The sequence below is a fragment of the Syngnathus floridae genome, chromosome 5, assembly GCF_059516105.1.
Source record: "Syngnathus floridae isolate MCC-2025c chromosome 5, RoL_Sflo_1.0, whole genome shotgun sequence".
NCBI lineage: Eukaryota > Metazoa > Chordata > Actinopteri > Syngnathiformes > Syngnathidae > Syngnathus > Syngnathus floridae.
Window position 1 is genome coordinate 10,814,629 of NC_142417.1, and position 27,101 is coordinate 10,841,729.

General features: G+C 40.9%; 1 protein-coding gene across 2 annotated transcripts; it reads right to left on the reverse strand.

Annotated features, from left to right (window-relative positions):
* Positions 1-608: 608 nt before the first annotated feature.
* Positions 609-26,353, reverse strand: dtx1 (deltex 1, E3 ubiquitin ligase). 2 transcript variants are annotated; one of them, XM_088376661.1, is made up of 10 exons: positions 25,904-26,353; positions 24,993-25,543; positions 12,019-12,733; positions 8,289-8,350; positions 8,007-8,138; positions 6,927-6,988; positions 6,668-6,826; positions 5,881-6,042; positions 5,104-5,193; positions 609-4,870 (listed from the first exon to the last, which is right to left on the reverse strand). In XM_088376661.1, the coding sequence occupies exons 2-10, from the start codon at positions 25,249-25,251 to the stop codon at positions 4,646-4,648; spliced, it is 1,866 nt and encodes a 621-aa protein (XP_088232787.1). In that variant the 5' UTR covers positions 25,252-25,543; positions 25,904-26,353; the 3' UTR covers positions 609-4,645. The 2 variants fall into 2 exon arrangements, with proteins under 2 accessions (XP_088232787.1, XP_088232786.1); XM_088376660.1 differs by having other exon boundaries at positions 8,007-8,168.
* Positions 26,354-27,101: the final 748 nt, after the last annotated feature.

Below are 27,101 nucleotides of genomic sequence, written 5' to 3' on the forward strand. Positions count from 1 at the left end.
GTGTTTTGTTGTGCTTCCTTTATCCTTCTGTAAGGACTCATCAACAAAAACTAAAGGCCCGGTGTAAAATATGACTTGGCACAACAAGAATATCCATTTTCAGTTTTAATTGTATTGTATGTAATTTGATGGGCGAGTTTAAGCGGCATCAATCTTTTTTTAACTTCAACATAGAAAAAGTCTCCATACCCACTGTCATTAACAGACTTTATGAAATCACCGCCAAATGCAATTACATTATAACACAACAGTTATTTTAAATTAACTTTATTGTTTGTATCCACTGCTGCTCTGTGCCTTATTTAAATGCTAATGAGAGCTGACCTACCTGCACTTACGCAGCAGTCTCCCTGCTCTTTCTCCCATTAGGCAGGACATGTGACCAATGAGAGGGAGCTACTGGGTCAGTGCCGCAGGGAACAGGGCAGGGTCATCACGGTTCACACTGCCATCCCAACATGCCCTTTAGCACACACCGGCCTCAGCACCCACACAGTTCAATTGCCAGAGGCTCCAAATGACCAGTAAAGCACATTCACATAAAACTAAAGACAAATAACACACGCACGCACACACACACGCACACACAAAAGCGAAGGTGACAAAGGTGAAACAAAATCACCCCCACTGAGGGCACATTTATTTTTCCATTTTTGTCCACAAGACAGAAAACATGCAACAAGGTTAACACGATTCAATAAAGACTGATTATTGATTCAAAAGCCCTTTATAGTAGTTAAACCATAGTCTCTATGTCTCTTTAAGCTCATTTGACTTTTATGTTTGTGAACAAGAAAAAAGGTTGACACTGCTCAAGTGATGTCAAACCACATGATTAGCAATCGTAAATGTCAATTAAAACATTAAGCGTGTTGTAAATATCCAAAAAGAGGAGAAATTAGCCAAACGCCATCTCATCCACTCGTGTAAAATGAAAATGTTCTGAGGCAAGATACAGAGCACAGTGCTAAAATGCCAACATCATCTGGTTGACCTTTCCAAAGAGGAGCTTTTGATGATTTCATACACGTTGCCATTAAAGAGGCTCACATGCATCTCGGGGAGAACGTTACTGTCTTTTTAAAGGACAGCGTGGGCCTATGATTTTGTCTTGCAAGACGCACACTCAAAGAGACAAAGAGATACCAACAGACAATACAGCCACACTAAATGTTTAAGGTATAGTTGAAAAATGTACGATAAGCATTGAACATATTATGACTTTCAATTACGGTAGTCAATACTACATCCTGCGCAGAATGATACGTCATAACTTTCCACTTCAAATCAAATGGAAAAGGATATGTTATAGTTATCGCAAAGACAATCTTTAATCAGAAAATACATCAAAAATATATGCTTTCCATTATGTATATGTCTGCTTTTGTTATAGACAAGAGTGAGGCAACCCACAGAAAACTACCACTAACTCAAAAGAATCACCATCTTTGCTACAAATAAATCAGGTTTCACGTCTTAAAAATAGTAAATTGCATAAACAAGATCTGTCGATCAGGCATACCAAACCACATTGCATTTTCCTTTCCACAGAAGTCTGTACACACCTGAAAGTCTAAAGGGCCGACAAAATGTTCAACACTTGGATTTCTCAACTTCATTAAACTTCACTCAATGTAGACATTTCCCTGATCCTTTTAACTAAGGCCTCCAAAAGTGAAAGGAGGACCACAAATTGAATAGTTTCAATTTATTTTGCCTTGTGGAGGGTGGCAGAAAAGTAGACAGCCTGAATAAGAGCACAACTTGAAACTGTAATGAAATCAGAGAACATTTCATGAGCATGTCTGCCTCACAGTAACAGTTTATATCCCAAGAACATGCATGTTCGGTTAACTGAGTACTGGAATAAATTAAGGAAGGAAAAAAAAATTCAAAGGCCCTGAAAAATATTTTAGATGAAACATCTTAAAATAATGTATGAGCATCCTGTGTGTGATTGCTTCCATATGAATTATTTCTCGGACAAAAATTTGTTAACTTTTATCAAGCTGATCATTTCAGCTAGAAAGGTTCTGTTCATACAGATGCATTTTTGCATATAAAGGCAAGAGCTGCCATCCAGTGTAAATGTGGGCCAAGGAGAACGCTGAGACTGAAAAAAGACTGCAAGAAAACTCGAGAAAAAGAAAAAACCCAGAGATACGGTTTCTGCCTAAACATATTTTGAATGATGACTTAAGTTCAACTTAAAAGATACTGGCTGTAGAAATGGAGAACCATCATCTAAAATGAATTGGTTTCTCCCTTAGACACGCAATAATAATCCCTGAATGTTTCATGATTAGTTGACATTTGCTACGTGTAAAAGTAATAAACCTCGAAGAATGTGGTGGTCAAACAACTATTAACACGATAAATACGTCGGAACTGCAGCAAAGAAGCAGTCAATTTTTAACCTACTGCTGGATCACCAACCCCCAAAAAAGTGGTTTTGCTTAAAAAGCAAACAAAACAACACTTAAATCCATCAAAATGCCCTGTCGGGTTGCTGCCCCTCAAGGTGACCTCCAGCCACTCTAACGCCACGTCAATAAACGCAATAGTCACTGACACAACTTGACAACTTGGCAACAGGCTGTGTTGATTTTGGAGGCACCAGAAGCAGCTGCAGGCCTGCTTCACACGTGCATGCAACAGCAGCAAAGTTGCACATTTTTCATTTGCATATATCACACAATACAAAGCACGGTTGTATGAAAAGAAAAAAAGTTTTTCAGGGCCTTTAAAAAAATCCAATTCCACATATCCCCAGCCAATATTGACCTAATTGTTTGCTTTTGATGAAAGGTTATCTAAATTTCATCCATAGAAACAACCCTTTTGACAACAATCATGCTCTTTAGGCTCCCCCACTAATGATAAAGATACATTGACTATATTTATTCAAGTCAACTATACACATTCTACATGAAGGTACAGACAGTAGCATACACTAACACTACTTATTATATTAGACGTCCATTAACATGTCATAAACATTGTCCTAAACAGTCCCTGACAAACTGACATAATGGTCAGATTTTATGTATCATTTTGACATCTACGTTTGTTATAGCTATGTTAATGAGTGAGTGTTTTGGGGTATAAAAATAAACTAACCGCACAATCAAACTGAGCTTGAATTGTAGAGTATAGAACATTTGTAGATAATGTTTCCCCAAAGTACTACAAGATGATTTTTTTTGAAAGAAAAAAAAAAGTTTAAAATGTCATTTAAGACTTAAAAAAGGAAAAACAAAAAATCAACCTACGAAGCAGAGCTGCTGCCTCAAAATTGCCGTGGAAGACTGCGATTCGCCCCGAAATGAGCCCCACAACAACTTTACATCAACATCCCACCTCATTAAAGTTGATCAGATGCTTTTGTGGGAAGTCAGTGCTGGCTGACCTCGCTTTCATCCGCAAGTAAAAAAAAACAACTAACGAAGCTCCCTAGCAAGGATCTTCAAAAAAGTTTTTAGCCATCGGGCATAACATCTTGGAGGGAGAGCAAAAAACCTACAAGGAAAAAATCTATATACTTCTGATGCATTTGCAGCAGTGTTAAAGCATCATTTGCATGTTTCCAGAAAGGATGTCTGCTGCAAATGAAGAGGACATGAACCAAGAAGAGAACATGTCTAACTGCTCCCCACAGAAGGAAAGCAGTGCCCAGAGCAAAAAAAAAACCTCCTAGGAGGGTTAAGAATCACACGATGGATCCTCCGAGGGAAAATGACGACATCTTTAGGAACTCGGTGCATTCAGTCACACCCCAGCACCCCCTTCGTGCATGGCAGCATGATGGATAGACCCAAGGCCACATTTTCCTTCAAATGAGAGCGTACTCGCGTGAGCCTTCATGTTCACAGAGGTCAGCATTATCAGTGTCAACAAAATAAATGACTTTTGCTTTGGAATGTAGCAAGGGTACGCTGTAAAATCTCATGGCAAGCAATCAAATGTCTGCTGGGGTATTTCACAGCCCCTTTCATCGGCAGCCCACAAGGTTAACAATGTAATCTATGTCTATTAGCAAAACCTTCCGAGATTCCGCTAACCCAAAAGCTACTTCATGTACTAAAAAACACTTTCTTTAGCCCTTGCTTCAGTGATGGGGCACACTTTGTTTAAAAATCACCGAAAAGTCTCACCATATTTGATTTTCCTACTAAACCGGGGAGAAGATGTATATAATATATTTCTTTAAAATGTGTCTTATGTAGTGAGAAAAGCTTCATTGGCACCTCATCATGTTATTGCAGCAATTCCCTCAACATTCATTATGCAGCGTTGGTCGGGCCATGCAATCTGGCCCCCGCACGCCTTCTTATCGCGCTACAAGTGCAGATGCTTTGCTTTGACTCAAAAGAGGTCGGTGACACGTTTGCTGGCAGCAATGCAGACACGGAGCGCGTGCCTCAAAGTCTTTGCAGACGCATACATGCTCCGGGCATGACGCAAAAGAAAAACAAAAAGACCCCAATTGTTTTGCTTCCATCGCTCTTGTCTTGCCACCACTTCAGGGTCTCAGTCAGGGCAAGTAAAGAGTAGCGTGCTGGACGATGAACTTTAATCTGGCATTATGGTTTCCTAGGAAAAAAGACGATCGGACCGTGTTCTTGCCGGCCATCTTGAAAGGCTCTTAGTCCTTCAGGTTGTCCTCGCCAACCCCCTGGGCCGACAGCTCCGTCAGGACGTTGTCCAAGTAATTTGGGTCAGGGTAGCCGTGGCCAGTCAGGTTGGAGCCGAATTCGGTCTTGTGGTGGATCTCGTTCCACACCACCGTGTCAGACTCGCCTGTGGTACTGGAAGTGCCGATGGTGAAAATGAGGCGTCTGTCCCAAGCTGTGATCAGCAGCTTGAGAACCTGTAAATTACAGAAGTGGTGACGCGAAGGGTTCATCCAAGGAGGATTGGTTGTAGTGGCTTTCAACCCCTTTTGATTGTTTTCTTTATTTTTTTACCACATAAATTTGGGCTGTGAATCACAAGGCTAAGCAATGTCAGATTTCAACTTTGTTTTACTGTGGCGGATGGACCAACACATAACTCTCTGGCAAGTTTGAAATCCACAGACATACATTTTGCGGCCTGGCTTACCTTCCTGCCCTTTTCGTTGTCTGGCAGGTAACACTGCCGAGGGAACCCCCTTGCGCTGAACTTCTTCCCAGGGTTGGGGTGCTCATTGGTCTGAAACATACAGCCCATACAGTAAACAAACGTTTTTCTATTTAGAATGGAATTGTTTGCTCACAAATCACTGCAAATATGAGCACTGAATAATATATTTTCTCCTCCCTTTCCCATGAGAAAAAAAAACAATTGATGACAACTGACGTCAAGGATTTCCTCGTTAGGATTCCCATTGATCAAATATCAAATTAATTTGTAAGCACAGTGTCAAAAACTGTGGAAGAGGAAAAAGATGAAGGTACACTGGCTTCACTATGAAAGCTGGAGGTGTCCATCTCGCATGTAGCTGCTGTGCTAACGTGACAGCCGAGCAATTGGGAGAGATCGAGCCTGTCCTCGAAGGTCATTGTAAAATTTATAGCACCGCTGGAGAGTCAGGATGAAGTAGGCCGCCTTCCATTTTCCTAACTGTTCTGAACACAGGCTGCAAAAAAAAATCTACATTCAACATAAATTAGTACTAGATTTATCAAAATTACAAAAAGAATGATGATTGTGATTCACCACTTGAAACACATTTTTGATCTAGAGCCCAAAGATAGAAAAGAGCACAGTGTTCTGAGTGACTTACAAAGCTCAACCTTGATACAAGAATGATCAAACTTAAGCGGATAAAGCAGCGGCAGTAAGGTGGATTAGAGCACAAAAAGCAAGAAGGATTTAGTGAACTCGGATATTTCCGACCTGGACACCGGCAGGAATGTCGTAGACGATGCGAATGGTCTTGGAGTCTGGGTAGCCGGGTAGGCAGTGGGGGATGACGTGGTATTCCATCTTCCCGGGAGGCTGAGTGCCCGTTTTCTCTCCATAGATGGTCTTGCATGTTGGGCATTGAAGACTGCCATCCTGCTTGGGAGAAATCAGCGCAATTATATACGTGGGAAAATATGATCACTGTCGCCATTCAACGTTTTAAGTATTAGCCAGTCATTGTAGCTTATACACCATTCAAGACAGTGTGAGAGGAAGCCCCTGAACTGGTCAATCGCAGGTCACACATAGACAACCATTCACACTCACAATCATACCTAAGGACAACTTGGAGCGGTCAATTGGATAGTCCTCTTTATTATCCAACCTTTGCGCAACAAGAAATATAGGGGAAAGATGAAACGCCCATGTAAGTCCAAAATGTGTGTTTCGATTTCAATTAGTGGTATCGCACAAACGAACGTGCTTGCATTTTCTGCTTCTGCATCAGAAAACAGGGGTACTGTTAATATTTCATGCAACTGCACCAAAATGAGCTGAATTCATAATGATTTCCTGCAAGTCCCAGCGCAGGGCTTTGGAGATAGATACGAGTGATCTGATAAGGCTCTCTGCAATCCCCATCTGTGTAGAACAATTGCGAAGTTGGATCATCTGCCAGTACCGTGCAGCCCAATCAGTCAGAAAGACAGTGCGAGCTTGCAATTGGAGCCTAGAGAGTGACATCATAATAATGGTTGGCTCACCAGCTTTTACCCACCTTATTGCCATTGTTGTACATGGCCACCAGGCACAGCAGATGGTACATATGGCCGCATTTGCCAAGTTTGCCCACCAACTCTGGCTTGATGCCTTTGTGCTGCAGGACGCCTTCATAGCCTGACGCCGTGGCCAACCTCTCCATGCAGATGGTACAGTCCTGCACAAGCCAAACACAACACTTCAGCCGCCAAGCTCCAGAACTTTTTTTTTTCATATTTTAACACCTGTGTAGGCTGTGTGCGTGTGTCTGTTTTTACCTCATCTGGTGCCACTTTAATTTTGTCAGTGTATCTACGGACAACATCCTCTGGGGTTTTCCCTTGTGACACAAAACAAATAAATTATGGAAAGTAAAAGACGCACACACACGAGAAAGGTGCACAGAATATTCTGTGCAAGTTCCATTTCCACTTCATCAGTTGTTACATTTCTCTTCTTTGCTATCACAGTTCATCAAGATGAAGTCCCATGAAATTTGATGCCTTGATATGTGGAAGTCTTGTGTGACATAATGCAAACTATATTTTAGCCTCAAAATATTACTCCTCCCTAATGTATGACCTCAGTGAGGTTCACATTTAAAAGTTCCACGCTACATGTTGAAGTCATCATTCAACCACTGCAATTATAATTCTTTTATGTGCGCAACCAGTCTAGCATGGCTGAGCATAACCACACAGTAGACCACTACAGAATGATTCTGCCGCCAGAATGTGTTTATTTGGTTCAGCTAGGCAGAAAGAAATGTATCACAATGTACCACTATGCTGCCTCCTTTCAATGCACTACACAACATCCTCTGTGTGATCTTGTGTTTTGACACAGGTACAGTTGTAGTGAGAATTGAAACATCTCAACATGTATCATATTAAATTGTCCCAACCACAAACTGTACACAGTGTTTGTTTGAAATGTACATGCTTGCATGACAACACACAGCCTGAGTATTGGCGCAATCCTCTTAGTGACACAGGTAAAAAAAAAAAAAAAATCCCTCACAAGGTTGTAGTACATGTCACAAGGTAGTACATGTAGTAAAGGTGAAAGAGTACAAGTTGTGCAGCACAATGGGATCTGTAAAGGGCTGAGTAAGAGGACAACTGCAGTGTAGGCTGGGGATGGAAGCCTCACTGATCAATTAGGACAAAGACTCCCTTGGGAGGTCCGGAGTTTCTGTGGCTTCCATCGACCTGTTTTCATTCAGGCCATGGTCTTTGGCCTGCATGTCCATCCATTCATTTTCAATACCATTAGAAGTGGAACAATTGATGTCATTCACACATTTTCCTCCCCTGCAACCTACAACTACCGTTCTACCACTTTTGCTTCCATCTTACCTTTTCTCAGGTGCTTTTTCTTGGTCTTGCGTCGCGTACCGTTGACTCCCGGCACAGGCTTCATATCGCTCTTACTGATGTGCGGCGGGTGCAGAATGGGCTTGGGTGCTCGGGTCAGGCAAACAGGGAGACCTACAGCGCACATCAGGATACCGGTCATACCTGATGCGTATGTAACAGCACACACACAAACACAAATACACACATAGAAAAATTGAAAAAATAATCGTGAGTGGTATTTTAATACGTTCACCGCAAAGGAAACATTTTAGTTGATCCAACCTGCTATCGCTGGATGCACTGGTCCAGACCCAGTCAGGTTTTTGACTGGGAGAGCAGGAACACTGCAAGGTAAAAAATAAATAAATAAATGAGAAGGTCCTGTATTCAGTATGTTATAATAAAAAACAATTCTCCAATACCCAATGTGAACATGCTAAAAATGCACAACCACCAAGTTTGATATGTAATTATATTCAATAACTCATTTGTGTGACGGTGGAAGAGGCAATTATATCTTTATCTATTAATGGACAAAAGACCCCAAAATGACCTCCAGTAAGTCACATGCAGCCAACGTGGTGCTACACACTTCATCCACTTAATGTCGGCTAATAGCGCTTCAAATGACTCGGCTCTTTGACCAAGAGGGCCCTGAAGTCTTTGGCCTTGCAGCTCAGAGGCGTTTCACAAATCCGCATCAAATGACTTATTTGATCTAAGTCTGCAAGAGCATTTCTTTCAGTGCCAGCAGAAGGGGGAAAATAAGGCTGTCCCATTGACAAACTGTAGCGCAGCAAACTCCAGCTTACTCCTGCTGCCTGCTGTACTTTTTTTCTAATTACTTAGTTTGATCAAAACTGCAAGACAGTTAACTCAGCAGTACTAGACTCCAGGACAACACTTTCAAAGAATAGAATCATCTCATGTTTTCCTACATGTTCTCTTCCTATGGGTGCACAGGCCAAATGTACATTTCACAAAACATGAGTATTCAAAATTGTGCTGAGGCCAAATATTCAACTGAAAAAAATATATTGAAGGTCTAGTACAGGTATAGGGCAAACTCAGATCAAAACTCTTACAATTTAGCTTGCTGAGAGGGCAGGAATTAAAGAAAATTCATCAATAGGGTAAAAGGGTGTTATTGTTCTACGTGCACTACACAAACTTCATACAGTACAGTGCAGAGAGCTTTGAGCTTTAATTAGGGATGCTTTTCATCTTCATTTCAATCCACTTGAAGCAAAGATCACACAATGAACCCCAGAGAGTATTACATCATAAATATGCAATGCGATAAAACAGCTGCACACTTACTGAGTTGAATAAAAAAAGAATATGAGGCAAACTGAAACAAGCAAGCAAATACTTATCTATGCTGTTTATTCACACAAATCAAAGCCTCAGTGAACTGCAGCTCATCATTTTGTAAAACTGCACGCTGGCAGTTGTCTCTTTGGTTTAGATGTGCACCTCTGCAGAAAGTCATCCTGTCTGTCCTGGCGGAGCCTTGAGCACTGAGGTTTAAGACATCACTCTGCATTGGTCTGCGAATGTTGACGGAAACCAGTTTAATCTATTTTAATCAAATCGGACTGGTAACATTCACAACTTCTAAACTCAATAGACAAAGTATTCCAAAATGCCAGAATGGTTATTGGTGAGGTCTTATTCCAAACAACAGCCTTTTCTTATGTCTGGCTGAGCACACCTATTTGAGCCCATTCAGTCAAAGAGGATGAACCGAACCACCTTGACATCTCTTGCACTCTGCCAAATCAAATCTGTCTCTTCCTTCTGAAAGGTGTACGTTCTATCATTCCCAACAGCCGGCATTTCGTAGCCTTTATATGTCAAAGAAAATTAGTCTGGTGTTTTATTTTCAGATGTATTTCCTGGAGTTCAATGCATTTTTCTCCTTATCTGCTTCCTCCTCATTTTGTCTCTAACGGGATCTGTCATGACGGCCATTATGAGTAAAACTGAAGCATATTGATGTTCTTCTCAGCATTGTTGTCATTGGTGAAGTAGCCACAAGCTATCCAGCTCTAACAGTTGGCCCTTGTCCTGCATTGAATGAAGCAAATGCTGCTGAATATATTTGTAGACATGCTAGTTTATCATCTGGCCCACATTGAATGTGGAGAAAAAAAAAAAAAATCCTAGTTCGCACTTTGGTTTTGAAATATTATTTTGTGACACCAGCTCCGGAAATTGTGACACACCTCTTATATCAAGTCTTTCAGGCAGCGCAATAAATTTTACATCTAATGGTCTAATTTCTGACCCTGTCTAATTACAGGAGCTGATAAACAAGAGTAATGTGAAGCAATCAATGAATCTTTTTACTGCAGTGGTCAAATTTATCTTTTACAGGCTACATAGGTTGTTTGGAGCAGCATGTAAAGAAAGGCGGAAAGATCCTGGTCTTTATACGTCCATTCCACTAGTTTGTTGAATTGTGAAACTCCTACTATGTGTGGATATAAACAATTGAAACGACTCAATGTCCCCAAACAAGCATCTTAATTCACAGTCTGTGATTTTTTACATACACATTTCATTGTGAGATTGCTAACATTTTGGTTACTTGCAAACTAGGGGAAAAATTATTGGAATTTTTTTTGTATACAGTCGCTTTTATGAGAAGGTTTTCGATACAAAAAAAAAGAATGATGCGCTATCCATCCATCCATTATCTGAACCACTTATCCTCACGAGAGTTGCGGGCGTGCTGGAGCGATAACAGTACAATCTGATGTAACTGTAAACCAATGTCTCAAAACAAAACAAAACAAGCTGCCAAGTATCTGTGTTTCTATATTCTACTGTGTGCAAAAAGATAATCTGACGTCTCACATTATCTGTTGATTTGTGGTGTCCACAAATGAGCCTGTGTGAAAGGTTTGTGTCGGTGCACACGTGAGTGAGCATGTTGCTGAGGGTATGTAAACCACGTGCATCCTGTATGTTGAACCACCCCCGCCTGACAATTTTTGTACATCTCAGCCGCTTTAGCAGCTTTCTCTTAGTCTCTCTACTCATGAGTGGTGATGACAAAGTGGAATAAAATTAGCTCAAAAGACGGTTATTTAAGTAAGTAAGTTGTAGCTGTCAAAAGTAATCGATTAATCGACAAGTAATCGATTATCAAATTAATCGACAACTATTTTATGATTAAAGTAATCGTTTGGAGCTGTTTTTACCTTAGAATTGTCCAAATTCTCTAATGTCAGCCTTTCAATAGTAATAATTCATTAATTTGCGTCCTCATTCACGAAGAGATGATCTTTTGTGATCAATCAAAACAAGACATTCACAAATGTCTGCTTCTACTATGGAAAACGACAACCATACCAGCAACTGAATTGGTTCCAAAACGTTTTTAATCACTAAACAATACCAACTAAACAGCAGTAAAGTTTCACTTTCATTTCATGCAAAATTATTTGATGGAATAATTGATGGAATAATTGATTATAAAAAAACATAAAATAAAAAAATTAAATACTAGAAAGCCTGATTTTCCTCAATGGTGTTCTCCACTATAGTCAAACCAACCACTCATTTTCCATGATCCATTATTCATTTTTCCCCCGTGGAGCTTGACCTCCATGGCTAGAAGGTGCCTGCAGCTACACCACAAACCCACTGCTCATACTCGATCCACTCATCACAAACACAAACGCACAACTAATGAAACCCGAAAGACTATGACATCACATGCTCCCAATACCCATGCTGCAACGGCACTGTCTGATAATGACGCCCGAGTTCAAAGAAGAATCAAAGAAGAAGTGAGGGTGAAAGTTGCAGGATACTTCCTGCCTGTGGGGCCAACATAAGCTAATTATTGAGCAGCAACCATGTCAGATACACACATGGGAGACTTTTCCAGTAGGACTCGAGGACATTTTTGCAGAAACACTCATCAGCATGTTACTGTAACCTAATAGTATAGAGAAATATAATGATAATACAGTTATATAATACAATAAAAGTTCATTACCCTGGTGGAATGGCTCCTCTCGGAGTGGCCACAGAGATGCGCTGAGTGCCTGGTCGGTTCAAGTTGTTCTGTCCATTGACTCCAAGTGTGTTGTGGCCAAGGGATGACATCACAGGAAAGTTGGTTGGGGACAATGGCACCTGCACCTGTTCACCTTTGGTTTGCCCGCCTCCTATACTGACATTATTGGTCACTGATGAGGTTGGAGACCAAAGAGAGGTTCCAGCAAAGGTGTTGCTCTGCCGCACTGTCGTCAGGGTTCCTGTGGCACCTGTATTGCCTGCAGCCCCTCCGTGGAGCTTCCGTCGCTGAGAGGCAAGGATTGCATTCGATGCGGCTCTCGTACTGTTGACCAGGATGCATTGCTGGCATGAGCAGGGCTGGCCGGAGCTGGCGCCCACAGGCCAAGATTGCGACTTGGGGATGGAACCCATGATAAGTGGGTAAGCAAGATCCATACGCCTCCGAAGCCGCCGCTTGCGTTGACTCTGCTTGTTGGTTTGTGACATGCTATTAAAGTCAATGAGGTAACAGAAGCCTAGAGAAGTCAGATCGAGCCACGGGTGCTGCTTCTCGTAGGCATTCTGGATGGTCACGCAGATCTCCATATCATACAGCGTCCATGAGCCATTGTCATTCTCCCACTCCCATACTACACCTTTGCCAGGAGCAGACGACGGTTCATAGAAGTTCCTTTGCACTGGTCTCATGGTGCCTGAAAATACATGACAGGATTAAGAGTGACATTGAAGCACAGTTGGTATTTTGTGGAGCTGTCGAGGATGTAAAACTGTGAAGATATGGAAATTTGACTGACCATAACAGCTAGTGAGGCCATTAGTAAGAAGTGTAATTGCTATTTTAACCTCAATTCAAACTAAGGTTAATCCAATTATGAAATTAACAAATGCTGAGGCAGGAACTTGGGCTGCTAATGAAGATTACTTTGTGATAAATGTCCGTAAGGCTCAAAGCATACTATATTACTAATTGTCGCATGAACTAACATTTCATGATTGACAGCGCTTTTGTATACATTTTATTTTTAATATACCGAGTATATATGTATATACACCCTCGATTTGCTGCAGTAATTTTCAGTTGTGTCCACACAAAAATTCAAACACGAGTTGTTGACATTTTCATGTCATGACTTTCTCCATTGTCCTTCCTGACAGGAAACTGAGCGAAAGTGTCCACTTCCTGACTGGTTCTGTGTGATTTTAGGAGCCATCTTTCCTGCCCTACCCTCAACGTCCTCCAGTTGTCTTTAGTTTCCTTTCAAGCGAGTACTAGTTGTGTGATGTATTGTCTTGTCAGACTCCACAAAGGAACTCAAAACCCACTGCTACTCAGGGGCAAGGCAGTTCAGGGAGAGCTCAGCTGCCCTTCCAGGTCTCAGCTGGAGGAAAACTTCCTGCAGCCTGTTTGTCGATGGAGGCCAAGTGTGCTTCCATTTCTAATAGCTTTGTTTTCCTCTGGCAGTGACCGAAGACCTAAGTGACTCCTGAATGGCTGAACAAGTAGAACGTGTCCTTGGCTATCCTCAGAAGCCAGCTGCAGGAATTAAAAACAGATGCCATCCCGTTTCAATACACTGCAAACGCATGGGCACACACATTCCTTATGACAGAAAGTGAAAATGTAAAACGTAATCAAATTTTGCAGTTGAAAGTTCCACTTTGAGTAAGACTTTCAACAACATTCTGGAGTGTGACTGAGATCTAGTATGCATTCATCCAGAAGCGTATTTGAGAGGTCAGAGGTCACCAACTCCTACAATTTTTGTTCTACTAAATCACAAAGACAGTTGACATGGTTGAAATAATCTTCTTTGAAACATTAAACGCAACCAAGCATTACTTCATAGAGCTTGCTTTGTGCCTCAGGGAAGTCAAACTAGAACAGAAAAACAGCTTTCCTTCCTCAAATGTTGATGGGTGTCAAACAGGATTTAGATTCAGAAGAAACTCGAGGGTTTCACAACAACAATTTTAACATATTCACATTGAGAGACCCTTTGGGCTAATTCAATCTATTAAATCACATTCTTCGGAATGTTTGGATGGAAATTTTAATGAGATTTTTGCTCTGCATTAGAGAATCTGTAATAAGCAAAGTACCGAAGACAACATATTATCAGACTCCTGTAAGTAAGCAACAAAATAATATCTAACAAAACGTTTTTATGCGACTTCCAAAACAATTAGTTTTAGTCTTAACTCACACAAAAAAACACATCGAAATGCTTAATTATATTGATCGTGACAAGAACCACCCCTCCCTTTTCATGTAACGGACTACTATTTTACCGGATAACATGATTCTAGTTTAAGTAAGCAAAACAGACAACAGGTGTCAAAATTCTGTGATTGTTGGACAATCGATTATCAAATTTATCAGCAATTAAAAATAGAGTAATGATTTATATCCATTGTTTACTCAAAATCCATCAATTAATGTTCCATTGTGATCAGTCACTGTCAATCTCTTGAAAACGACAATTTTTAGTTGATTATAAACAATATAAAAAAAAAAATACAGCCTACAGATACGGAAGGCCCCCGTGACTTGCCTCCTAAATGACTAAATGTACCCCTGAGCATGTGTGAGGGAAACGACTATGAAGGAAATTAGTCATGCCTTAGTTACAACCACAAGCAGTCTCACAAATCTTTCAATAAAGAGCATGAGATTTATCTGTGTTGTAATGGAAGCTGTTCCTTCGGCTACACGGCGGTGAGTGTCATAGATAGTATACGGCATGTGAACGTTAACACTTGTTTTTTCTCGGAGCAAGCTGCCAGCAGCCAACTTTGCAGTGTTCCCCTCCACAGTCTGTCTTGGCTATGCACCAGCACTGTCTTTCTGAGCCATTCCTCACATTTTCCACTCATTGGATTCCATCCTGGTCCATATCATCTAGTTAAGGCTTTTTCCTTCACTGACATGGTGAGAGGGAAGGCATCGGAGAAATACCACGATCACAAGTTTTATGACATAATCTTTAAACTTTCTCTGAGGCACAACTCCAGTGCGTTGTGGCCATTGACGTCACGCAACCCTCAATCCACTGCGCCAAATGTAAACAATGTCATTTTGGCAGGACCAAAAACTTGATGCTAATTTCACCGCATCGCCCTCCCAACTGGTGAGTGATGGGACTCGTCTGCCTCAGCGAATCCACCAAGCAGCCTTTTGTGAGCAGGTGGATGAATGCTTGTGCTTGCTTTGTTCGCTTCTTGTTGGTGTCATTGAGCGTTTATTGTGTATTTTTTTGACAAAATAGTCAAAGTGAGGTTATTTTGCTCATCTCAATTTTAAACAATGACAATAAAGGCATTCTATTCTATAAAATACACACATTACCAAATACCCTCAACCTTTCCATAATCTTTTTTCAACCACCGTTCAAGCAAATGAATGTAATTTTAATTTATTTGAATGTATTTTTAATTGTTACTACTAGCCCTAAATGACAAATGGGTGTCTGCCGGCTACATCGCAGCAGATGAGCTCAGGCAAGCCAGTCAAGGTCGCCCATGTTGTCGCCTGGGTGCATTCTACTGAGTTGCTCTTTTTCCAGCATGCACCAGAAGGAGGATTATGAGGAGTGTTACCGTAAACAAAAGCCTTGTAATCGTCAGATTGACTGATTTAATCCCTCAATGACACAATGTCACTGATAAACGCTAATTTTATCACTGCTTTCCATTGTAAATCAATTTTACTATCCTGCCAGCAATGCGGCGTAAACAAGTCACGTGACATCTGGATCTGTATTTAAAATAACAATAGAAGCAAAATGTTATCTGCTATTGGCAAATTTATTTTTCACTTAATCAGTTTTGCCTGCCTCTATCCCATCACATACAGAAAACTGTGCAGCAAGGTGAGAGGGAGAAAAACAGCACTTTCCAAAAAACACCTCAAACAAATTAATCCACGATGGAAGAGAAGATGAAGAAACAGAATGATGCTTAAAAACACATTACACGCATACTGCGAGAAAACATCAGGCCCAAACAAATCAGAAAATCATGGTTGGGAGGGGGCAGTTTTATTCAATGCATGCACCACTGACTGTTAAGGTCTCTGCTCAAAAGCTGCCATCATCGTACCTGTGCAAAGTGTTCTGCGAGAGCACTTAGCTGCTTATTAACAACCAACCTGAGATGAGAGACTATAATAATGAGGATGACAGTCGGCATTAAGCTGCTTTAACAGCATTGTAGGTTTCAATATCACAGCTCTCCTCCTCTTCTCTTACAGTCACACATTAAAGCACATTTTCTATGCTGATATGACACATTCATTTGCAGCCCTTTACAATGTACTGCTGTGTGAGCTGCCACTTGGATTCCCAAAAGCGTCGTTTGGTCTTTATTGGCAAACACGATGGATGTACCAAGCCAAAGCCTTAGTTATGGTTTACAGAAAGAGTAAGAAAGAGAGGAAGATGGTAAGAAAATACACAAAACCAAAAGAGCTGGAAGGAAAAAAAAGGATGAGAGGGAGGAATTGGAGGGGGAAAGAATACTGGAGGAGGTCTATGAATGGTGGAGGATTTGTGCCAGCGAAGAATAAAAAAAAAAAAAAAGGGGGGGGGATGTTTTTCTTTGGCTTAAGCCTGTAAAGTGAACACTGCAATAGAAAGGAGTCGCACGAATAAGTTCTGCTGCCAGTAAATCGGGAGAAAAGAGGCTCAACTACTTGGTAAACTGAAGACATCGTCAGTTCTTTCAACTCTGAGACACCCCCATGTTCTCTGGGACAGGTCTGCTTTTTGTCCCCTGGTTACAACTAAAAGAGAGAGCTAGCAATCTGTTTTTATGCACCAAATAACTGGGACAAAATCCCAGAAGATGACAGGCTTGCTGAGACTCTGCCTTCTTTTAAATCAAGACTTGAAAACTCCCCTTCCATTACAGTTTTTCCTCTGTTGGTTTGGGGAACCCAATCTCGTTTATATGACCAGATGTTTGCATAAAAAAAAAAAAAGAGGCAACCCAAGGGGTCTTTTGGTTTTTTTAGAATCACAAATTAGAGCGGTTAAGCGTGTGTTCATGTGCCGTTCTGAAACTTGGATACTGCCAAAATTTGAGTTTTTGTATTATTGAGTGCATGTAAAAAAACTCTATATGAACAATTTTTGGAGAGAAATGAGCTGTATTGTTGCGTAGAACTATAAGATTGACTGTCCAAATATATTTATTTTTAAGAATGCCATTTCTGTTTCACAAAGTGAGCCAAACCAAAGAAGAAAAATTTGAAATCAAATTTAAACCTGCAAACCTGTCATGTATCTTTTTTTAACTTAAATGTTTTATATCGCCTTCAATCCGTTTTGTTTGGTTTGGTATGTCGGTTTCAATCAACGTTATTTTTTTCTATTTTAATGTTCCGTTCAGTTTTGCATTTATATTTGTCTCGATACTTTCTGTAAAGGAAGTTGGATTGACTTGCTTCAGCAAACTGCAGTAAAAATCTGCCTTGGCTCACCCAAACCAAAGAAGCAGACAAGTCAAATGCAATGTATTTACAAGTACCGCTGTAAAACAACTAGAAAAATATTTTGCAGTTGGTCCACGCGCCAGTAGAGCAGCCAAGCATCAAACCCTGCAATAATCATCAGAATCTCAGAATTTCATAACTGACCTCGCCACTTGCTGACTCACCGTGTGTGGGAATGACAACAAGGCTCATGCACATGTGCTGGTCTACCTGTGTGTATATGGATGAATGCTGCTAAAGAGAAAAAGAGGTGCAAGTTGCAGTAAGCACGACATGTGCTTTGCTTTGACATAATATAAAGCGAAGTCTATGAAAATCTTCCTATGCACAGGACACATGAGCGAGATATTGGCATACTGACTGATTTCCACAAACTCAACCATATGTAAAACAGACATTTGAAATTGTTTTTTTTAATCTCTTTGCCTTTCCACAGTGCCTTAATGAGGCTTCCATATTCTCAAACCATATTCGTCTCAGACACCAGTCAATTGATTCCAGAGTTCTGTAATTCTTTAATCAGTCCAGTTTGAAAGCAGCACTGCCAGATAGAGAAACAAGAGTAAACAAGAATTTTTAATATTTATACAGCGAAGGGTGGGGGACGATAAATCAAGGACTGTGTTAGGAAACTCAAAATAACATTTTTAGTAATATGGGTGTTTCTGCAACCCATATTGCAACCCCCCCCCCACACACACACACACACTCCTGCACATACACTTCAGCCAATTTAGCTGCAGTTGTTGCCCGCATGTGACAACACCATATTTCAAGTCAGGGCTCACACACAGGAACGACATTGCATACCAGTGTCGTATCCTGCCTAATCAGCACAAAGTTGACTTATAGACCTATTGTGTCAGAGGAGCTGTTGAGAAACAGCTCATGCAGTTGTGGTCATGAAATGACCTTGCAAACATGTTATATGATTGAAAGAATAAATAATTACAGTCAAAGAAGATGTTCTGAAACAGTTAATTACCCATGCAATTTGTGTAAACGCTGCACATTCTGTTTTATAAAACCAGATTATAGTCTGGGAGGTACACAAAAATATCCAAAACAAACCCCTAACCAAAACGAATACTTTCAACCTATAGAACTCAAGCCCTTAGATATGACTACTGGTAGGTACTTGCACTCTCAGAAAAAAGGGTACTAATAATTCACAGTTTACATTAATTATGAGTGGAAGGTGTTAAATCTTTGTGATCAATCATGCAACTTGATGGCCTTCCCTACAATGCTATTCACCCAAGCGCTCTCCCAGCTAAGCTGCTTTTGCATGGGGGAAGTTATGTGTGAAAGAAGTATCATGTGATATACAGTAAAGCACAATGCCATGCTCACTCAAACTGATAATGTTGCTGTTGGCTGGAATATCATTGGCCAATTAGCATTCCATTTCTTTGTGTGCCAACAATGTGGCACAGTGCACACAGATTGTCATGTGCAAGTGTGAAATGCCCACTGCAAGAGCTCACACTCGGACAACGACACTTTCTCAAAAGCACCTTGGGCTTTCATTTTGGATTCAACAATTTATCATGCTGTCTCTGCACAGTCATGGCTCAAAAGCGCACCAGTGAGATCAAACCAAAATGTGATGTGCTTTTAGTTCTTACGTCAGTTTGGCTTTGGTTTCAGTTAAATGACGCTTTTTACAGAACGTCAGACTAAACTCATAGGTCATTTATCTGAATTGAGCTTTTGGTCTTATAGTAAAACCAGAGGATGTGAAACTGAAGTTCATAGCAGACGTGAAAAGATGCAGAATTGAGTCACTAAATGCCAAACAAACGTGGAAAGAAAGATTTCCAACACTTGGAACACTAAGATGTTAAAATGAGACAATTTTAAAAAGCTGCGAGTGAGTGGTCGCTTAACAGGAGACAAACGTGCACAGCTTGACAGCGGCATTATGCCTCCCTCCTGCTGGACTGTCGCTTTCCATTAGGAAAACGCTCCACCTCTCACTCTGTTCCTCTTCTCTTCTCACCTTGTCCATGGCGTGTTCTGTTGACATCCAAGTGGAATCCAGCCAGCTGCTTTGGGCTACAGTGACTTTGGCATTTCCTTGGCTAGGGATCACGTAAATTCTGTTCAAGGCCTTGTCTTCAATGCAGTGCACGACAACTTGCACACTGGATAACGTTAACCACAACGGTGGACATATTCACAGTGATTTGTGTGGTCAATTAATAAAAGTTTACAAACAGGGGGCATCAAAGTTGCTTTGCTCATTCTTTTGCTTCCAACACACATGGCGCTGATACATGCAGGCCCCTGATATTTAACATGTACTTTTTCCTGGATTGAATTGATGGATTTTGCTCATCATATTCCCCAAACACAATCTTAATCAGAACATTTTTCAACATTTCGAGTTTTGACTTGCCTTTAAACTTAATGTAAGGTCGTGTTGCAACACACTCTAAATACGACAGCAGACAAACTAACTAAAAATCTACAACCAAGATTAATTGGTCTAATTACAGGCAAGAGACCCAACCACATTGTCATTTACTGTTTATACAGTACAATATTTTATTTTTTTTATCACTAACATGATTCATGAAAAGCTTTAGTTGACATTGAGCCAGCTAAAGCATCAACTACATAATCCATATTCATAGATGAGTGTTCAAAGCCGGAGCAATGTATGCAGATGACTCTTCCTTATCTCATAGGTACTATAACTCCTTTTCTGCGCAAGTGGGAAATCCTCTCTCTTCCTATTGTTTATAGAATGTGCCATCTGCAAAGAGATACCTGACGTGGGAGCTCAAGCTGCACTTTTTTCTCTCCACACATTATTTATAAATACGAGTGAGGGTGAGTGAGGAGTGCAGATGCTCGTGTGCGTCCGAGCCACAGTACATCAAGTGCCTTCCTCAAGGCTGTATTTGTATTTATTCTTCTTCAATCAGTACTTCTGCAAAAAATCTGGAAAAGAGAACCAAAAACGAATTTCTCTCTGCAAAGCCTTTTTTTTAACAAAAAGGGGAAGAAAAAAAGTGTTGGACAAGGAACAAAACATTAAATCCTATTCCATCATCTTGAGGGAATCTTTCTCACACACACAAAAAAAAGGACACCAAGTCATTATACAGTCCTGTTGAAAAAAAAAAAAGTCAAGTAGACACACTGGGGATATAGCTACAACTTTCATTTAGCCTCAATTTTAATGGCACATAGAAAGAAAAAGACATTGACCTCATAACATTGTCCCTTATCAAGTTCAACTTTCATCTTGGCAGCAGCTATATGTTTGTGATCTAATATATTTTGTGCAGGCTATTTTTATGACAGGTCCAGTTGCCCGTGTGCGGTGTCAGAACGTCCTTCTGGGGAAACTTTTCATCGCCCTAACCCTTCTGCCAACACATAATTGCATCTGAGAGAGCCTTAAAACGCCAGCACCTTTTTTTTTTCTTTCCCCAGCTCCACCTTGACAATTTAGCAGTCATTCCTGAGTGCACACTTGCTTGTCTGTGTCACTTCTGCATCACGGCAAAAACAAAGTCAGGAAACAAACGCAGCACAGTAACTGAACGTGAAATAGAGACCGCAAGAGTGGCTACATGATGGATATGGCAGATAAGCTTGTGTGTTTTGCAGGTGGGAGTGGGTATAGTGAAAGGGGATCAGTCTACTCCAGTGTTTAGAGGTTCAAGCAGACCCCTAGGGAACAGAACAGATCAATTTTGCTTGGCTGTGAGCCAAATAAACTGCCTTCTGCCAGATATCCATCCACGCTATGCATAAAATTACACATCAACTGCACTGTAATGTGAAACACTAGCGCGGGGGGGTGGGGGTGGGGGGTGTTTCCTCCGAACACAAGTCTTGGTCATGAGAAGCTTGACAATTATTAAAATAATGGATATATATTTTTGATAATTGATTAATCCTTTAAAAAATGTTACAATGGTCAGAATTAGAGCTTCACAACAGTAAACGTGATGCAATTTCTGTTAGTCTCCATGAAAGCAGACTAATTATCTTATTCAAAAATAAAACATTTGCTTTTCCTTTGAGAAAACCACGAAGAACAGTTCTGGCACATTATGAATGATTTTGTTGGTGCATTTTTTGTCAGTTTGAAATGTTTTTTCAGACAGGATTGAAATATAGATTGTTTTAATCTTTCAAAATCCAATTCAGACTGAATAAAATTGACTGAAGAAAATCATTTGTTGCAGCCTTAATATTATTTCAGACAATTCTGAGGAAAAACGACACCGAACCACAACATTTGCGAAGCACGCTTTGCTGGCGGATGTTGTCACATTACCATAGCCACCACCACATTACTTTGAGAAACCGTTTTCTAAAACCCTCAGGAGTTCATTTAAAAACCACTGGTGAGTCGGGGGGGGGGGGGGGGGGGGGGAACTCTACAGAAGAACCCACCTAAAGAGACAACCTTGACGTTCCTCTCCCTCCCACTACAAAACAGTTTCTCCATTGGGCTACTCAACATGCCTACGACAGCAAGTGGCGGCAGCTTTGACCTCCCGAGCCGCAAACATTCAATCCAGTACATTTTCCAACCAACATGCTTTACACTCTGGAGCTGGAATCAATTGCTGCGGTCGTTCTGTGGCTCATCCATTTGTAAGACATAGGTGGCGTGTACACAATGAGAACAAAGAGGAGATGGGATCAGGTGAGCAGGCTGCTGACCGTCAGGCCCCCGTGTGACAGGTTTATACCAGCCGTGGGGGAAGGTAACACACACACAACATCACAACAAGGAGCGATAAACGTCAGGCTTCGGTGCCTTGCACATCTCTGACAAATGGCGGCTGGGCACATCTTGCAGGCAACACAGACACATGTCTAGTACTTTAGCGCCTATGCTAGTCATTAACCTTGTCTACACAGACCACCTGACAGTCATGAATGCTCCCTATTTCAAATAAAAGCAGGGATGTGTTTAACATGAGACATAAATACAAAATGTTTCAAAGGTGTCAGAAAAGAATTGCACCGTGCTATTATAAACACTTTTTAGAGATATTCTTTTCGTATTAGCAAGGGAGCTATGTCATTCAATGTCATGGAGTGGAATTTATAGTCGGCGCAAAAACCCATTAGAGGAAAAACACACACTCGCACACACAAGCACAAAGGATGTTGACGACTATCAATACAGCCGATGGTGTTACACTGTAACAGTTACAGTGATTTTGGAGTCCTGTTTTGTGCCAGAATAATGCATGTAGCCTCAAAGGACACTTTGAAGCGCCTTTAGTACCGTATATTCTGACCTATAAGGCGCATTGGACTATAAGGCGCACCTTCAATAAATGGCCCATTTTAAAACTTTGTCCTTATATAAGGCGCACCGGACTATAAGGTGAACCATTAATGCATCATGTCAGATTTTTAATCCAAATCAAATCATTCTCAATTTTATCTTTATCATTTCAACTTCAGACGCAACAAATTACTTTATAATCATAAAATAATGATCCACAGTCTTTTTGATTCATGATTCATAGTCTTCAGCGGGCCACTTATGATTGATTTCATGACACAGTGCTTTGGGCCAGTTTAAATTTAGGAATTTGGTCCATATGTAAGGCGCACCGGACGATAAGGGGCACTGTCGGCTTTTGAGAAAATGTTAGGTTTTTAGGTGCGCCTTATAGTCCGGAAAATACGGTACCTAATACAATCCACTACAGGAGTGCCAACAAATTTGTCAAAACATAAAAGTGATCTGTTTTGATTGACAACTTCTCAGACAGGTATTAAAATGTTTGCAGAATTCTTCTGTGAGAATGATCTTTCTGAAGACAAATTGATATAGGGCTTGTTTGCAGTTGTATCTAATGTTGTGGCTGGTGTGCATACACAAATTGAAGCACAATTACATAATACAGATCAATGCACATGAGGTCACCTTGGATGTGACTTTGTATCGCTCTGTTATGTAATATCTTTATATTATCGCTGAAAGTTTTCCTGTTCCCACCCCCGCAAGTTGATAGGACCGTTTCCTGCAGCGACACTTACAGTATACCCCACAAAATGATTTACGATATGAGCATGGTGGGAATATCTTCCGAATGTACGACAGTATCTTGGGCCAACAGCAAAGTCAACTCGCGCGCACGGCGACTGGCTGGTGAGAACGAACGCACCTTCAGCAGAGTAGAGCAAAAACCAAAGCCAAACAAAAACATCTGGCCACATTTAAAAAGGGCATCTCTCATCTGTGAAAATTACACAGAACAAAACAAAGATTGGCCTGACTGGATTTTGCTTTGAAGTGGCATGTGGTATACTTTTATCATGGGTTATATGTCAAAGCTGAAACTTTGTTGATATCATCAGAGCAATGGCTCACTCTTAAATAGCATGCTCTGCTGCCTTCCAAATGGCGCCGCATACCACACATTAAAAGGGACGCGATAAAACGACTCAGCAAGTGTGCTGTATATTTCAAATGGGATTCTTACATCTACTTTAAACTCATCACATGGATCTGACATCCAGAAAAGCGACCTTTGCTCCGAGCCACAGGCCCTGTTTAGTTGATGAATGAGTCTCACCAGCGACAAGGTCACCTTCATGCCGGTGACACTTATGAATGAATAAATGATTGCAGCACCTTTTCATCTGGGCATCTCACAACGTTTGGACGCTCCTAACGCAGAAGTCTCGAAGCAGCCCGAGATACTGACGACTTTGGTTCGTTCCCTTGAACGTTACATAAGACTTGTGCGGCGAACACATCAAGGCTTGGTTTTAATCAGTCCCATAGAGAGATGATGTGACATTATTTGCAAAGGAAGCACGATTTCCCTAATTATAGCGCTACATCATATTTTAACAATTGTGTATGGGCCACACTCTCCTCGAGTGGGATAATGGAAAACACATCAAATATATAAAGTGAGTAACTGTGAATTGTATCTATTCAGCAGTATTTTAACTTAATCTCTGCATTTTGGTTGCATGTACGTACTTTACCTATATCCTTATACTTTCTGTGAGACCATATTTGTATATTCTTATTTTCTGTAATATTTGTATACTTACATACTCTGTCAACAATTGTTGCCCCATCTGTGATGTCAAAACCCAAAATGGGTTGACTACACCCCACTTCTGATTTTAAAGTTTGTAGGCGTGTCTCTAAATGACCTTGAGATTGTCCATCAATTTGACTTTTTTCGGTGCTTACCTTCTTCTGTTTGAGACATGCCACCATATGGGGCATCGAATCTGTTTCTCTGATTTTGATAGGAATACGTTTGACTGTTGAGTAAAATGAACGTATTGTCTTTTCAGGCATGTATTTGCAGAAAAATACCATTGATCAAAATACCTCAAAAAAGTCCACTCAATTTGTTTCCAGAGCTGTATGTATTTTTAAATGCTATACAGAAGCAACAACTGGATGTTCTCCACAACCTTTGTGAAACTGACGAGTCTCTTACCTGTGTCCTGTCGAAACTGATGCATCGACTGCAAATCGATGATGTAAGGAGATAGCTGGCCATCTACCTGTCCTAAAACTACAGTTCCTCGGGCATCGCCCTTCAGGATGTTCTCAATATGGTGGCACACCGCTGCACTGTAGGGCCTCCAGCGCCCATGTTCATTCATCCACTCCCAGACCACCACTCTGGCCAGATTCTGGGGAGGGTAACCCAGTACATTTGCGGGAAGCAGCAAGCCTGGCCCAGGGCGAGCCATTGTCCCTTGCAGGTTAGACAGAGAACCACCTGTCAGTCAAATATTACTCCGGAACATTGTCATCAGCGCTACACTGGAACCAGCTTAGCTCAGCGACTTCAGTGGTCTGCTTTCAAGCATGCGGTCTTGCAGGAGTCATGGTCCTCTTCTACTTCTCGGAACAGGCTGATGGCTTGCCGCTTACTCCTTGATCAACAGAGCAGCTCCCTTCAGGGTCTGAGATGGCAGATGTTGATGAGGGGTTGCAGCAGTTCCTCTCATGAGCAGGTAAACAAGGGGAGGGGGTGACTTGCTGTAAAATGACAGGAAGGTGCGCTGGTGAACAAATGCTGAGTTATGACCCAGTTGCATCCATATCTTGTATTCACTGTGTCTACTTCAAGGACAGTATTCCATGTGTCTACTCTGTCTTATGAATTAGTGTTTGTTAGCTGTATGCATATATAAAGGAGAAAAAAAAAATGTCGATGCTCTTCAGGTTGGAGTGGGGTGAATGATCCTATCAAGAGCCTAGCAAAGAGAATATGATTTTGCCAAGACTAATTAGAATTGTTTAGAAAATGACTGGCTGATGCAATTCAGACACAATCCCACATGCTGGGCTCATTTAACATGCACTGTCATTACGTTGAATTGATGGTGTCATACAGACCTGTAGGGTGCAGATGTAGTGCCTCACATCTGTCAAGCAGAAGCTACATTTCTCTGGCCCCACTCGAAAAATCACGAGGATAAAACGCGCGCGTGTGTTGTGCGTGTGTATCGGGGGCAAAAAATAATAATATTCCAAGCAACGCGATGTTTCACATTTGTTGATGTGGAAAAACGTGAAAATGGTCGTCTAAAAACGCACAGCGCAACAATCGTCCAACATCAACGCAGAAATCAGGAGTCGTCGCTTCTTCAGTGTCTGCTTTGCCAGTTTGTTGCTCCGCCGCGCACCAGTCGCTCGACGTGCAGCGAAGACGCAAGAAGTCACTGTCCACGCGCACAAGTCCGGCAAACGTCACATTTTCAAGCCTCAAACAATTGCAATGCCAATACCCGAGAGCGCACCTGTATGGTGAGCGGTTGCAAAATCAGCCAAACTATCAAGTATACTTTATAAATCAAAATCTGTTTCCGGTGTTTCGTTTCAGAATAAAGGTTTATTTGAATTCGACCCATCATTTAATTCGCAAAACGGCTATTCTCGTGTGGCTATTAAATTAATTTTAACTGATTATATGTTGAATTTGGAGCATAACATTAACTGTCTCTTCATCTCTATTTTTTGGGTTGATTGGCACCTATGGGCGTGCGCGCACGCCATGAGACTGAACTGATTATTCAAGAGAAAATCAAGATTATTTGCATAAACGAATACGTAATAACAGCGGGGCCGATTGAACGACATGGAAAATCCTATGAGTATTGAATTTTCTTTCAGTCAATATTTTTCATGGTTTACAATAAAATAAGATTTTGAGGTGATGATAATTAAGGATGTGGCCAGAGTTTATTGGTAAATTCTGATGTTAGAATTTTTTTTTCACATAAAGTAAAACTCATTATTTTTTGTATAATAAATGTCATGTTCCCGTGTTTTATTTATTTAAGAGTGAAAATATCTGGATTGTTTAGATATGATGTGACTCGGTTGACTCGCGACCAGGTCAGTCAGCTGGGATAGCGTAACTATTTGTGACCCCAATGAGAAAAATGAAAATAGATGGATAAAAATATGTATCTGCTTGTAAATGCAATGAATGCAGTTGAAGGTCATGTTCACTTCTGAAAAATCTGCAAATATCCCTATACATAAAAAAATCATTGCTATGGTCTTTAGTTGTCAACCAAGAGTTTGATAT

Excerpts from the sequence above, each read along its gene's own strand:
- dtx1 (XM_088376660.1), bottom strand. The coding sequence starts at position 25,251 with ATGGCTCGCCCTGGGCCAGGCTTGCTGCTTCCCGCAAATGTACTGGGT. Across the intron at positions 8,169-8,288 it reads AGTGCATCCAGCGATAGCAG|GTATGACCGGTATCCTGATG; the intron begins GTTGGATCAACT and ends CATACGCATCAG. Across the intron at positions 4,871-5,103 it reads ACAACGAAAAGGGCAGGAAG|GTTCTCAAGCTGCTGATCAC; the intron begins GTAAGCCAGGCC and ends TGTAATTTACAG.